The sequence below is a fragment of the Thunnus albacares genome, chromosome 10 (genome assembly GCF_914725855.1).
Source record: "Thunnus albacares chromosome 10, fThuAlb1.1, whole genome shotgun sequence".
NCBI classification, from domain to species: domain Eukaryota; kingdom Metazoa; phylum Chordata; class Actinopteri; order Scombriformes; family Scombridae; genus Thunnus; species Thunnus albacares.
Window position 1 is genome coordinate 19,606,997 of NC_058115.1, and position 15,210 is coordinate 19,622,206.

At 39.2% G+C, this 15,210-nt stretch overlaps 1 protein-coding gene across 3 annotated transcripts; it reads left to right on the plus strand.

Annotated features, from left to right (window-relative positions):
- The first annotated feature begins 931 nt into the window (after positions 1-931).
- On the plus strand, positions 932-14,937 carry nxf1a (nuclear RNA export factor 1a). Of its 3 annotated transcripts, XM_044363155.1 has the most exons (22): positions 932-1,461; positions 3,520-3,579; positions 4,086-4,296; positions 5,501-5,660; positions 5,748-5,831; positions 6,340-6,444; positions 6,705-6,785; positions 7,186-7,255; positions 7,551-7,639; positions 7,829-7,936; positions 8,058-8,167; positions 10,698-10,734; positions 11,229-11,297; positions 11,521-11,576; positions 11,803-11,910; positions 12,752-12,810; positions 12,927-13,042; positions 13,135-13,177; positions 13,273-13,351; positions 14,145-14,327; positions 14,424-14,484; positions 14,598-14,937. In XM_044363155.1, the coding sequence occupies exons 1-22, from the start codon at positions 1,392-1,394 to the stop codon at positions 14,634-14,636; spliced, it is 1,998 nt and encodes a 665-aa protein (XP_044219090.1). In that variant the 5' UTR covers positions 932-1,391; the 3' UTR covers positions 14,637-14,937. The 3 variants fall into 3 exon arrangements, with proteins under 3 accessions (XP_044219090.1, XP_044219091.1, XP_044219093.1); XM_044363156.1 differs by lacking the exon at positions 3,520-3,579; XM_044363158.1 differs by lacking the exons at positions 932-1,461; positions 3,520-3,579 and adding an exon at positions 2,735-3,455.
- The last annotated feature ends 273 nt before the right edge of the window (positions 14,938-15,210 follow it).

A 15,210-nucleotide genomic window follows, 5' to 3' on the forward strand; every position in this document is an offset into this window, starting at 1 on the left:
AAAAACGCACAATCAGTTGATAAAGCTGAACACCTTTCCTGTTATTAGTCAGTTTATCTTAAAAAGACTAAACATGTTAATAAATGAATCTTTAAAATACATATATAGATGTTGATAAAATAGATGTTGTCATGTTGTATTATTAACAAGGATTTGAAATTTTAAGTGTTGTAATGTTGTCCTTTCCTGGTCTTACAGGCTGCACTATATACATACATATACACATAATTTTAATTTTAAAAAAATTACCATTACTACTACAAATGGAGCCACAATGATTAGTTGATTCATTAATTAGTTGACTGAAATTGAAAATTTATTGGCAACTATTTTGATAATCAATTAATCATTTTGGTAATTATAATGACAAAAAATAGCTAGTTCTAGCTTCTTAAATGTGAAGATTTTCTGATACACACACGCACACATACATATGCTCATATATACATATACATACGTATATATGTGTATGTATAATTAAGTCGAGTCAAGTCAGGTCAAATTTATTTACCGTACACATTTCATACGACAGGCGTAAACTCAATGTGCTTAAAAACAAGTAAAGATCATACATGACAAAAATATATAACATTGCATTAATATTACATATATAAAACAAATAAGATAAAACATAAAATAAGGAGATGACAACATAACAAATAAGACAACATAGACAGATAGACAAGTAATTCACATACCTCATTGTGTGTGTTTTTGAAAGCTACGTGTATTATTTGTCATATATGACAAGTAATTGTCATTTATGTGAGAGCTGCTGTAACACTGAAATTTATCCCTGAGAATAAATAAAGTTATTTATCTATCTATCTATAGTAGCATAAAATGGAAATGCTCAAGAAAAGTACCTAGAAATTGTACAGTAGACTACTTGAGTAAATGTACTGACTGTAGTCATAGCTAGTAGGTTGTGTTTTTTCAAACCGCAGCTTCTTCCGCCGCGTGTTCAGCCGTCAGTATTGTGACTTCAGTCCTCCAGCAGGGGACGTCCTGTTACTCGTCGTGCTGCAGAAAGCTGAGCGGGATAGCGGGACTGACACCAGCCGATAGCAGCGCCAAAAATCACCGTTTCCCGTCGTCACTTCACAAATATCACGGTAAAAAAAAAAAAGAAAGATAAAAACTAATCAGTGTATATCGTCAGATTGTGTCGATGAGTCCAGCGTAACAGCTAGCTTAAGCTAACCGTAACGCACTGCTCACCTGACGGAGGTAAAGTTGAAATAAAAGCTACGGTTGAAGTTTTCAGTCTCGCTCAACAACAAGGCTAACTTATCATCACGTACGGTTAGTCTTTTGGGGATTTTTTTTTAGCGCGATAGTAAGACCCAATAGTTCCCTGAAGGCTGAGGACGGTTGAAGAGATTTTCTGGATGGATCATTTGCCTTTCTGCCGGAGAAGATACCCCAACCTGGCTGTGGTGACACGTGTGTTGAATCACAGTAAGTTTGGCTCATTAGCTTCACTTTGGACACGTGTGAGCAGAGTAGACATTATGGGTGAAACCCCTGTTAAAAAAAAAAAACACATATACTGACACTGATTTGGCCTCATAGATAGCAGTTAACATGTTAAATGTTTAAATATAATCAAAGGTGAATTAGCTGTGTTGTCACTGGAGACCATGTTTACCTGTTTGTATGTACACCAGAACTGCAACTCTTGTGTACTGTTTACATTATGACGCCTCACTGTATCCTCTCATAATTAGTCTTTATAGCAAATTTATGAACAACAAATCACTCATGAATACCTCATCAGTCACAGATCGATGAACAGCAGAGTTGACTTTTTAGTTCCTAGGCCTTTTGTTTATGGAGAAATAATATTTACAATCACATTATATAATGGTCATGTGTTACATAAAACAGGAGAACATAACGATTTCAATTATTGTTCAATGTGAAGAATGCAGCATTATTTTTGGAATGGTAATTTTTGAATTTTTGAATAAAAATGGGTCACACACTCTACAAAAATGTGTATCAGCTGCACAAAAGTGTTTTTTTTTTTTGTATATTCTGGGTCACATTCAGTCATCAAATTTCATCAAATCAGTCATCAAATTTCTGGTTAAAAGAAAAGTGTTTAGGGTGTTTTTACTGCTGTCAAATGTAAAAATGGGTCAAATTTGACCCTGAACAGTGTGACCCTCTAGAGTGTTTTAAGATGTATATATAAGTACTCTACTTGGAATATAAGTTTTGATTGATATGTTTTTTGTCCAGAGTTTATGAATATGCAAATATATTTCATTTCAGAAGCATAACTGCTGGACACAAGATGTCTCCTACTTGACCGTGTTTGTGCATATGTGCCCACATTCATCTGCTGAGAGTGAAAAGTTTCTCTGCTAAATGAAAATCAGATTTGAAGGAGTGGGCCTTCAAGAATGATCTCTGACATCACAAATAGTTTTGAAGCCAATCCTGGTCTAATATTCAGTTTATACAAATGTGATGTGTAAACTTGATGCCTGCAGTGCCCATACACTGAGGACTTTACAGTGAAGTAGGAGACATGTTGTGTCCAGCTGTTAAACCTTTGAGATGAAATATATTTATATATGTACAAACTCTGGAATTTTTAATGAGGGAGAAGGAGGAGATGTAATTTTAAGGATTAAGATAATTTAACTTTTTTTTGTGGAAAACATTAGACAAATTATTATTCTAATTAGAGTATTTTATTTACATCTTAAAACATGTCTGGACGGGATCCTGAAGAAACTGAGTGTAATTTCCAAACTCAATGATGAATATGCTGTGTGTGTGTGTGTAGTAGGTAAGGTAAATGCTACAATGCCACATTGGATGGGTCGAAGGGACGAACTCTCGCGAGTGCAGATAGTGTTAGTCTTTAGGTAAGGGTTAAGGTTATCGTACAAATCTCGCGAGATATCGTCCCATCCAATCTAGCACCAACCTACAGAAGACCTCCGAGTAGATTAGTTATATAACGTTAACGTAACCACAGATATCAAGTCGAAGATAACGGTAGCAAAGTCTTAGAGTCGACCTTTATTTTGTGTTGTGTTCACTTTTTTGTAATTTTCAGTGACAGCGGACTCAACTATACTTCAAAAAATCCTTGTTGTTTAAATTTATATTTAACCGCGCCGTTTAAGTTACCTCCCCCCGGAAGAGGAAAGTGTGTAGTGAAGTTGTAGTTCCGTTGTCTTCTCGTCAACACGCAGTGGGCAGGAGAAGCTAAGCTAAGGCTAACGTTAGCAGCTGGTCAAGGAGTGCTCCCTGTGTCGTCGCTCGCCTTTGTGTCCGAGGGCTTGGGATGTCGGCGCTTCTTCCGCAACCCAGCCTTTGTGTTTCTTGAGCGAGCGAAGAAGGGCCCTACAGATATTACTTTTGTCACACAGGGCTGTGTTTTTTAATCTAACACTATTGCAGAAATATGGCGGACGGCGGGCACTACTACAACGGTAAGAAACCATGTTCACCACTGCATTAATCTTACATCTTGCAACTTGTGCCGTCAATTTTCAGACCGTGGGGAGTTTTTGGTGAGGAGAGAGGTCAGGAGAACTGGTTTCATGGTTCCAGAAGGTAAAATTATGTCTACAGGGCGTCATGGAGATCTAATCATGTTGCTTTTATAGGTATAAGTATTTATCCATTAACCTTACGTTGTTATTGTTAACATTTTTATTAGTATTTGAATAATGAAAAGTATGTTTTAGAGTTAAGACAAAACACATTGCTGCATAGGTCAATAATACAAGCTCTTATTGTTCCCTGTCCAAGCATGGAGGCCTTTTAAAAGTTTGTGTCATGAATGATAAGATTCATATAATAGTTTTTCCCCCCCCCCCAGACAGCAGTGTTTTAAGATGTGTATCCCTCCCGTCCCCCCAAATGTATACACTGCAAGCAATAAAAATGTATAATTTTGGTTTCATTTTGCCATTATCTCATAGTACATTACCTGGTAAAGTTCATACTCTCTTTTGTCCACCTTTGTTTGGACTTAAAGCTTCTTATTTGTATGCTTGTATGCATGTGATGTGGTATTTGAGTCAGTAAAATAACTTCAATTATGTTTCCTTTATCAGAGCATGATGATAGAACTGCACCACAGTTTCGCAACCGCAAAGGCAGAGGCTCCCACAAGGGTCGGTCGTATGACAGGTCCCGCAGGGACCGCCAACGAGGAAACCATGCGGGAGGCTTTGGAGGTCCTGGACCACGGTCTAGGCTTGATGATCCTGATGGAGATGTTACTATGAGCGACAACTCTCAGGACAGCAACTCCCAGAACAGATTGTGAGTGTGGCTAACAGGCCAGTGTTGGTTTATTTGTAATTTAACACAGTGTTGATAGTTTAACTCATCAGATATGTTTGTTTGAGTGGGATTCATTTACAAGCTCAAAAACAAGCACCAACAGGGCTCAAAGAAATATCAAATATTGTCACTTAAGTGCAAGTATAATAATTTTAAAGTAAAATTACAAAATTAACTTTTTAGTGTGCTTGTTTATCTGTATAAGATGAGTGATGCACAGACAGGAAGATCTTATTTCTTTGATGTGGATCTATTTCAACCACTCACGGAACAAGATGAGAAAACGCCTTTTCTGAACTAGAAACAATGGCAGGAAGAGAAAGTGGAAGTTTGACCATGTTCACATTTAACACCCCATGCAGCATGCAGAAAATAAAAACCTGCATTAGTCGTCTACCCACACAAAAAGTACCTGGAAAAACAAGTGAAAGTGAATTAAGCTTAAATAAGAAATTTTATTTGTCATTACCTAGCACTTTAATTTAAACACTGTTATATTTTAACTTACTGCTGACTCATTTCACACATTTCAAACAATGTTTTAATTAATAGGACAGGAAGGGTGGAAGTTCCTAACGTTTATCAATACAATAATGTCACACTGTAACTTTTTTAGACCAACATGTAGCTGTAAAGCATTGTGTTGATGAAAAGTTTCTCTTATTGCTTGTATGTGGTGCTCTGCCAGCATGTACACGAGAACACAGACACACAAAAAGACCCACTGAGTGACATATTGGTGTTGGTAATGCACCATAAAAGGTAATAAGGCAGTCATTTAAGAGCAGGAAGAAAGCTTTTCTTTGATGGTTTATGAGGTGAGAAGTGCTTTCAAAATGTTAGTCACACCTTAACGATATGTGAGGAACATTGAATGTATGCAAAACTTGTTTTTATTTATTTAAAATGAAAATGCCGAGTACCCTTTTCTCTCTTTTCTACTGTACCTTAAAAAACTTCACGGATGATGCTCGGGCAAAGAGTCACAGGGAATCAAACCATTAGTGTGTAGCAGATAAGGAATCCAAAAAAAAAAAAAAGTTTACTTTTAGGACTTGCTGGTTGCTATGAACAGGAAGCTCTGAGCAAAAAGGTCAAAACACAGGAAAGGTTCCTGGAAATATTCTTGTGGTGGAAACAGGCAAAAGGAGGATTATTTGTAACCCTATCTTGTCTTTCTCAGCAACCCCTATGGAAGACCCTTTCGGAAAGGAGATGGACGGTTTGACAGAGACAGGCGACAAGGCAAAGGGGGAGGAGGCGGCAGAGGAGGCGGAGGGGGCTTCAGAGGAGGAGACCGAGGTGGTGGAGGGAAAAACCGATCAGGCTGGTACAAAGTGACGGTGTGTATTACATCAGTCGCTTCAGGACATCCTTACTTGTGCCTTCCAACTTGTTGATTAGGTTTTTCCTTCGTGTCCATTTAACAGATACCACACGGAAGGAAGTATGACAAGAAATGGTTATTGACAGCTCTTCAGAACATCTGTACAGTACAATACGCGCCTGTACAGGTAAGGTTCAGCACGGTCTCATCTATATAAATCATTGCTAATTATAAAATAGTCAGAATAACCTTAAAGGGATAGTTCGCTTTTTTGAAGTGGGGTTGTATGAGGTACTTGAGAAGCAGGTAGAAGTACTGGCATGGAACAATGTGCTGCTGTGGACAGGGCCAGCAGCAAAATGCACTTAACCACCTAAAAAAAAAAAGCCCAGCTAAAAAAAAATCAATATCAGTTTTAGTGTACACTACATTTAGAATATTTTCACCTCTTTACCCTGCCGGCAGACAGTCCTTTCCTATGGCACTACAAAGTACACTTAAAATTATATTGACTTTTTTAGATGGGCCATTTTTTAATATGTTTTGCTACTGGCCCTGTCCTGTCCCTTTAACTGACTGGTTGTTGGTGTATTTCTGAGGGTTTGATTTAAGAAAAAAAAGTGTGTAGACAATATTTATGTATACTGTAGATGACTGTTCATTATGTCTTTGTCTCTCCTTCAATCTATATCCAGTACCATGTTGACCATAACAGGGTCCATTTCTATGTGGATGATTCCACTGCTGCTACCGCTTTGCATAAATGTTCTCACAAGATCACCGACACAGATGGTTACAAGGTATGTTGCAGTAATCCTGCAAATCTCCCTCTTACTGGTGCAGAAAGTTGTAAAATCTGACACCCTGAATGCTCAGTCTTCTCACATGTATAATCAGAGCACTGTTACATGCTGCACCCCGCTATGCTGTCATTAAGTTCTCATCCTATTTACTTTTAATTCAATTACTCGTCAACCAACCATTTTCTATATTGTGTTAATCATGAATTGCACTGATCAATGATTTACTAACCATTTATGTTACCTGATGTTTGTTGAAGGTGGAGGTTCACGTCAACCCCAGCGCTCCACCATCCTTCCTCCTCTTAGACCTGAAGCCTGAACATTTGGAGCACCTGAAGGTGAGCTAGAGGAAGTAGTAAACTATCTGAAGGGTCTGAATGGGGTGAATATGAACTATAAATTACATCACAATATTAATAAAAAACAATACGCTGATTGATAAAGAAATGTGCAGTAAGGTCTATCAGTTAATTTCATGCACTTCATTAACCAGGGTACGGTTGGCTTTGCCCTTAATTTGACAGAAGTGGAAATTAGTTTTGGAAATAAAGTAATATCGTCTGAATAATAGAGTTTGAGGGCAATATTTTTTCAAGGAAACACTTTTGAGGTGTTTTGGTATTCATTTTAAAGACACAACTCTCATTCAAAGTTGATTCCTTTTTCCTTCTGTTCTTAAACCCCATCACAACTGTCCTGATGAGGCTTCTCATGTCGGCTGTTGTTAATCTTTCACAGCAATGCATGGCAAAACGTTTTGATGGCTCCCAGCAAGCACTGGACTTGAACAACATCCGAACAGACCCAGGTAATTATACTCTCTCAACCCTTTCTAACATTAATCACATATAATACAAGATATTGAACACAAAAAGACGGCAGCTGTTTGACAATTCTTACCAGACTCATCTCAAGTAAATATCTGGTTGTTGTTGTTCAGACATTACGGCCAAATCATGAAATTATACAAATTTTTTTTTTTAATAATCATCTGTGCTAAACAGGGTGATGGTTTTTCCATTTTCTAATAAAATGGTCACTGCAATGTTGTCCAATTTTCAATATTTTAGTGGTTTGATTGCTAATTTTGTTTTATGTGACAGACCTGGTGTCCCAGAACATTGAAGTCATCCTGAATAGGAAGACAAATATGGAAGCTGTCATCAAGATTATTGAAGAAAACATTCCAGAGGTAACAATTACACAATTAACCTTTTTTTAAAATTCTTGTTTTCCTGAAATAAATTGATAACATGGCATTCAGCGTGCCAGAAACTCTTTGCTGTTGACATTATGTAAACACACACCCTTCCTGCTAACTGACAAAGTGGTGACTCAAACTGAATGTGCTTATGTTGGTCCTCTCTTCCCCTCTCGCCAGCTGGCGGGCTTGAACCTCAGTAACAACCGTATTCATAAACTGGATGAACTTGCTGAATTAGTTACCAAGGTGCCTCATCTGAAGACCCTCAACCTTTCCCACAACGAGGTGAGAGTGGATGCTCAATTGAAAGAATTTCTCAGACCTTCTTTAAATATAAAATGTGTGTGTCTTTGATTTTGGAATCATCCCTTACACAAACGTGTTGTGTTTCTGTGTGGTTGTCCAGCTGAAGTCTGACCGGGAGCTGGACAAGGTGAAAGGCCTGAAGCTGGTGGAGCTGTGGCTGAACAGGAACCCTCTGTGTGACCTCTTCAAAGATCAGGCCTCATACATCAGGTCAGTCAGCGATTCTGGGGGTTGAGGGGAGACGTTTTTATGGAGGGGACACATTGGTGTGACTGTGTGTGTGCACGCGACAAGTGTGTCCAGGAGTATCGCCTGTATGACGAGAGTAGCAGTGTGCTACAAAAGAAGATGATCAAGCCAGCCTGTTTTGGGTTAAGATGTCTGTACAACAACTGAAACCATTTCCCCAGCAGTCAAGGATGAACTTCTGGATTGAGCAGAGCCGGCTGACATTAATTCCCTTTATGTGTGTGTGTTTGTGTGAGAGAAAAGGGGGAGAAAAGGACCACGTTAATTCAACTCAATGTTTAGATCAACTGATTCTTCCTTTTGGTTTCATTTTATACAGGGCGTTTCTTCCCACCTCATGATTAACATTTCCCTTTTACTCTGCAAACTAAAAAACATTTCTTAATTCCAAAAGTTGCTAAGAGGACATCTTACCATGATGCAGCTCCTTATTGTTTTCTTACCAACTTGCTTAAACTCCACAGTTTGAACAGCCATCTTCTCTCTGCCAGTTATTCAGCTTCTCTGGGGTGACGCCCTCTCAATCTGTGGTCTGCTTCGAGGTTCTCAGTGATGCTGTACCCAGCACTCCCCTGCTGACATCCTGGTTAATCATTTCATGAACTGCAGTAAAACACCATCACACTGCTGATAATATTTAACTCCATGTGTGGACAATTTTTCTCAAGAGGACATTCAGCATGTCCTCTAAGACAAAACGATGTGAACTGCTGTCAAAAATATGTCAAGAACATCTCTTGAGCAGTACTGTACAACAGTGTAGGTTGTTTATTGGAGAGAGGGCAATCCAGTTGTCTTGACAGATGTTTGGATGAAATGAAAGAAAATCCACAGCCAGTGATTTTCCTCCTCCCCTCGTAGCACCGTTGCCCACTCTGCAGCCTGTATCAGGCGAGTATGGAAGGCTGGATAGCCCATGACGGGTAAGATCCCACCTCGAAACTTCGGGACAACCTAAGGCAGGCACAGTCACGATTACTCAGCCTAAGTCCCTGTGAGCGCTGCCTCACTGAGAACGTGACGGGAAAAAATGGAGAAGGCGGGACTACACAGGAGAAGCGGTTGGGCTGAGGCGGAGGGGGATATGTGTCATTATCAATGACCAATGATGAGCCAAGAAAGGAAAAAGCAGTCTGTCTCTTCCACTCAGTCGGTCCTCCTCGGGCCTGAACAGGCCCCAGCTGTTCAGTGGAAAGAGTTTGGCAAACACCCTTAACTAACTGCTGAGGGAAATATTCTCCTGAACTGGAAATTGAAGTCCAATTTTGCCTGAAATAAGTCAAATGAGAAAAAAAAGTGAAAACACTTCCTCTTCCAACTTGCTGATGGCTGTGATCAGTACAAAAAAGCTCAAATAATAAGCACACAGGGCAGGAAAGGAAATCATCATCTTATCTTTCAAATGTTTCATAATCTCTCTCTGTAACCAGAGACTTCAGCTCAAATTAAACTAGTAAATAAACAGTTTCAACCAAAGTGTAAAAATACCTGTGACTGCTAGTGCAAGAAGTTTTGTCTCCTCAGAATTGGTGGTGGCAGTGTGATAATTAAACACATGCTGCTGTGCTTGTGCAGCAGGGTAAAGCTATAGGATGAGAGGTGAGAGCTGGGTCCAGCTCACTCTGAGGCCCGCTGTCCTTTCTGTTCAGCTCTATTCTCAGGTTGTCTTCCTTTTGCTGATAATCATGGACTCAGACACCAACAAACTTGCACACATGATTAATAGTGATTGGCACTTCCTCTGAATGTTAAACTACTTGTTCTAGTCACATGTCTGTGTGAATTTAATTAATTTTTTTTATACCCAGACCCTGTTTTGTTTTTTGGAGATGTAGACTCATCTGTTCTCCAACATCTTGGCCAGAGTTTGTGGGGAAGTTAACACGAGACTGGCGGTAACCACCTCTCTCCCAAAAATGCTTAACCTCTTTATTTTACTGATTCAGAGTGGATGTATCCTCTGGTTTCCAGTGCAGTCGTGTAGACCATGGGGTTCTGCATGTTTGTGTGTGTGTGTGTGTGTGTGCTTCTAGAAAAGTATGTTTGTGTTGCTTCCCCATGTCAGATCTGTGTATATCTCCATATTGGGGGAGAGGGTGAGTATACCTGCTGGTAAGTACACTTTGGGATGGGAGAATTGTCACAGCATGAACCTAAAGGGAGGAAAAGAGTGTATGTATTAGTCCGTCTGTGGATTTTTCTTGTATACAAAGAATATTACATCCTGTGTGACACTGGTTGTAGCTCTACTGAAATTTTCACAAATTTATAAATGATTTTATTCTCCCAAATGTCCCCAACAGTGCAGCTTAAAATTACATCAGCTGAACAGTGACATAAAGTCGATCAGCAGGTGTGACTGAGAGTGGTATCTGCAGTAATGAGCATAATTTATGTGCTTGTGGGTCAGTTTGTGATGATAACGTTATCGCTCTTTTTTGTTTTGTTTTGTTTTGTTTTTGTTTTGTTTTTTTTCTTGTTCCTGTACCAGTGCTGTGCGGCAGAGGTTTCCCCGGCTTCTCAAACTGGCAAGTCCACACATTTATCTCCACACTTCATCTTTTTTCCATCATCCTCCTCTCTGTTAGGCAGGCTGTTAACACCGGTTTCAGTCAAACCACATCACTCACACATGCAGGTTATGATGTCTTTTTTTTAGCACTGCATATCCTCATTGTTGTGCATTCTTTGATATTTCTGATAATGCAATACTCTATTGTCAACGTTTTTAATTAGATGACTGTAAAACTTTCCAAAACCACCGCTCACTACCATATTACGTGGAGATGCTGGATGCAAAACAAACATGATAAACATTTGCACACTCATCTCCATTTTATCTCCATATAAGTGTGCAGATGTTTTGATCTTCTTTTCATATAATTTAGATGATTGTAAAAAATATTTTTTGCTGTATTTCGGATGTTAAAATGTCCAAATGCATTGCATACAAAGTGGCAGAGAGGTCCACCAGTGGTATTTTTTCTCTCATGTGTTCCTCCTTTTTGTGGCTTCTTTTTAGGATGGTTTTGACCTTCCCCCACCGATTGGATTCGATGTGGAAACACCCACCACTATCCCCCCCTGCAAGGTTACTGCTTTTATCTTGTGAACAAATTGTACATGATGTACTCAAACTGCCATATTGATTATGTCCTCTGGTGTACATGACATTCAGTTTAAATGCTCCAATGTGGTAATTTCATAATATTGAATAACTTCAGAAGTGCAAGTTCAAACTGCAACCATTGCAACTGCAAGTCTTATTGTCTCCTGTCTGTACCTGACTGATATTTTTTCATTTCACAATCCAGGGCAGCTGTTTCGGCTCTGATGAAATCAAGGCTCACATCCTTCGATTCCTGCAACAGTGAGTTTCTACTTTATTTATTTCTTGTCTTAACAGTGAGTAGATCAGTTCTTGTGTTCCAGGGTTAACTCACTGGTAATGTGACCCAGTTGGTGACTGCATAACCAGTACTGATTTCTATACAACTTTTGCATTTAAAAAAAAAAACTGGGCAAGAAAGAATCACAGGGACACAAAGGAATCAACAGAGGAAAACTAACTCATGTTGCATGTGACTGTGTTGCAGGTACTACAGTATATACGACTCGGGGGACAGACAGCCTCTCCTGGATGCTTACCATGATGGAGCCTCGTTATCCCTCACAACACCTTACTCCACCCAGAACCCCTCTAGGTAAGAACACACAGACACGCACATGTATACATACTAGGGATGTCACTGTTAATCACCAAGAACATTTTTGACCGGTTACATGTCGGTGTATAGGTTAATTTGCATACACACTCTGCTAATGGCTTTGCTGCTAGCTAGCAGACTGAAGTAAAAAATGAAGCGCTCCAAACAAAGCTTAGCTCAGGATCATTTTCTGCTGAAAGGCAACAAAGTCAAATATAAATTGTGTGATGCTACTCTTCACTTTAGCTGTAGTACTAGCACTATGCTGCCTTACATTAAGAACAAGCACCCGGCTGCCATGTCTGAGCAGCTAAATATCATGTCGCTACTAGCCATAGGGAATAAGTGTGATGCACGCTTGTCTGAGGCCATCTCCCAGTTGGTGTGCTGAATGATTGAGACCGATATGTTGCCAATCAGTGTGGTAGAGAGCAAGGGATTGAAAGAGCTAGCTCCGTACCTTACGACAGAGAACGTTATGCCATCGAGAGCTACTGTGAATATAAATGCATTGAAAAACACTTTGAGGAGAGGAAGGATGAGCTAAAATTCAAGCTAACCAGAGCAGATAAGCTAGCTCTGATCACCGACTGCTGGTCAACTCGCACAAACAAAAGCTACATCACAACTTTTCTTAAAAATTGACTGGTTAGTTACTGGTTTGTTACTGGTTAATGGGTGTCTGTCTGTCAAAAGCAAAATGAACCGAAACTGATATCATACATAACTTTTTACATAAATTTTTTTTCTATTAGCTCCATCGATCATTTGCTGCTTTTTCACCTTCGTTTTTTAATATCAGCTGTGATCACATCTGTCACTCTTCTCTGTTGTTCAGGTCCAGTCTGGGAGAGTACCACAAAGACAGTCGAAACCTCAAGAGGCTCAAAGACTCCAGTGAGTTTACTTAATTAGCCGTTGATCTGTTGCGGGCTCCTAAAACAGAATCTTTATGTGATCAGATGTTTGCTGATGTTTTCCTCTCTCTTCCTCCTCTCACTTGCCTCCTTCAGCGGTGCGGTTCAGACTGCTGAAGCACACGCGGCTGAACGTGGTGGCTTTCCTCAACGAGCTGCCCAAAACTCAACATGACATCGCCTCCTTCACCGTTGACGTGAACACCTACACCGTGAGTTCATATCTGTTCTGTCGGCCAGCAGTTCTCTTTCGCCTTTAATCGCTCCTCTGTATTCATTGTGCGAAAATGTTTTCTATTTGCAGAACACACTATTATCATTCACAGTGAGCGGAGTCTTCAAAGAAGGTCAGTTAGTTTTATAAACATGATTCAAATGTGATTTTCATCCACTGCCAGAGTATCGTTGTTGACTTTGTCGCTAATCTGTGTCTGTTTTTCAGTTGCTGTTGATGGTAAATCCCGAGACTCCACCATGGCCTTCTCTCGAGTTTTCATCACAGTCCCTGCAGGGAATTCTGGGTAAGTCTAGTGAGATCCCAGCGCTTATTGTCTTCCTGTTGTCCCTCATACTCTCCCTGTGGAAATGTTTCCCAATACTTGGTAACAACTGTTGTAGCTCATCAGGGAGATGAACTGGACATCACATCATTGTCTCTTTCTTTTGCATTCAGTTATATTATGTCCACACTCTAAAATGACTATTAATGAGATTTACAATTTTTGATATTTTGACCTTTTTTATTGAACAGTTTACAATGTGCACATTGACAGAAAATAGGCAGAAAGAGGGGTGTAACTTACAATAAAGGTCCATTCCCAGAACTGAATGGTGAACACTTGATGCCCCAGATTCATGGTTTCTTAACAACTACTAGCTATAATTCATTGTGGTGATTTTCCATAATGTTTTCAAATTTGTCTGAAATCGCGTTTCCTTATTACTTTCTCAAGCATGCAGGCACCCAGATGTAGTTTCCTAAACAGAAAACCTGCCAATAAGAATAAAAATGATTAAAGTGAAGACTTTTAAAAATTCTATTAATTTGACTTGCATACAGGAAAAACAAACTCAGTTGCAAGTTTATTACATACATATTGGTAAAACTAAAGCAGTTTAATATAAGCAAGTTTAAACAAAAACTGAATACAGTAACGTTCATGAAGGTCAGATTTATTGCAGACATGTTGTTTTAGTTCTAGGTGAACCTGAAAGTTGGGAAATTGTGCCAACAAGCCAGAGGGAAGAAGAGGCACAGCTCTCTCTGAAATGTCTGAAATGTCACAGCCTGTTCACTTTATTTCTCTGACACAGATTGTGCATCGTCAATGACCAGCTTTTCATCCGGATGGCCACAACAGAGGAGATCCGCAGAGCCTTCGTGGCTCCGGCCCCAACTCCATCTTCCAGCCCCGTCCCCACCCTCACCGCACCGCAGCAGGAAATGCTCACAGCCTTCTCAGTGAAGTCGGGCATGAACCTGGAGTGGTCCCAGAAGTAAGTGTTTTAATGTTTTGTGTTTTCATGTGAGTATATTTTGGCACTGTTGCATGACTTCATTTAAAATGTCTCAACACTTATTCTTCGTTCCAGGTGTCTGCAAGACAATGAGTGGGATTTCAACAGGGCGGCTGCAATCTTCACTCAGTTAAAGGTGACATGAGTTATTTTAATGATGCATATCTGTTATTATTATTATTATTATTATTGTTGTTGTTGTTATTATAGGAAGGCACTAAAATGCTTTTTCCTCTCTTCTCGTTTTAGGCGGATGGAAAGATCCCCGATGTTGCATTCATAAAATGAAAAGCGTAATTCTGTGAAATAAAATCTGAAGTATTTTTTATTTATCCTTTTATTCTTTTGCCTTTTGTTTTATTCATAATAATGTAGATCAAGTTAACATTTGTGTTAACCTAGGTTTGACCTAAAGACTGATGTTATGATGCAGTTTTGGTTGTTATTGTAACTTTAGTCATTTTGTATATACATCACTACATGTTTTCATAGGAATAAATACACATTGCCAGTGGTTAACTTGTATTAATCTTGGTTTGTTGTGAACATTTAACAATAAAAATATTTTGTTCACTTAAGCCACAAAGAATATGAGTGTACACGTTCATTCTAGACCTTGGAAATGGGAGTTTCACAAAAACATCATCACTGAGGGTCCACTGTCTTGATTTTTTATGGAATTCTCAACCGCATCCATCGAGGAAAAGGCCAGAAAGTTGATGTTGGGTTGGAGCTTTTTTTCATAACATTGTAGTTATGATGAGTATGACAATATAGTTATTACAAAACACTTTCCTGTCAGAAAAACTTAAATGAAAGGGGAATATGTGACAGCCACACAGAAAAAAATAAAAATAAATAC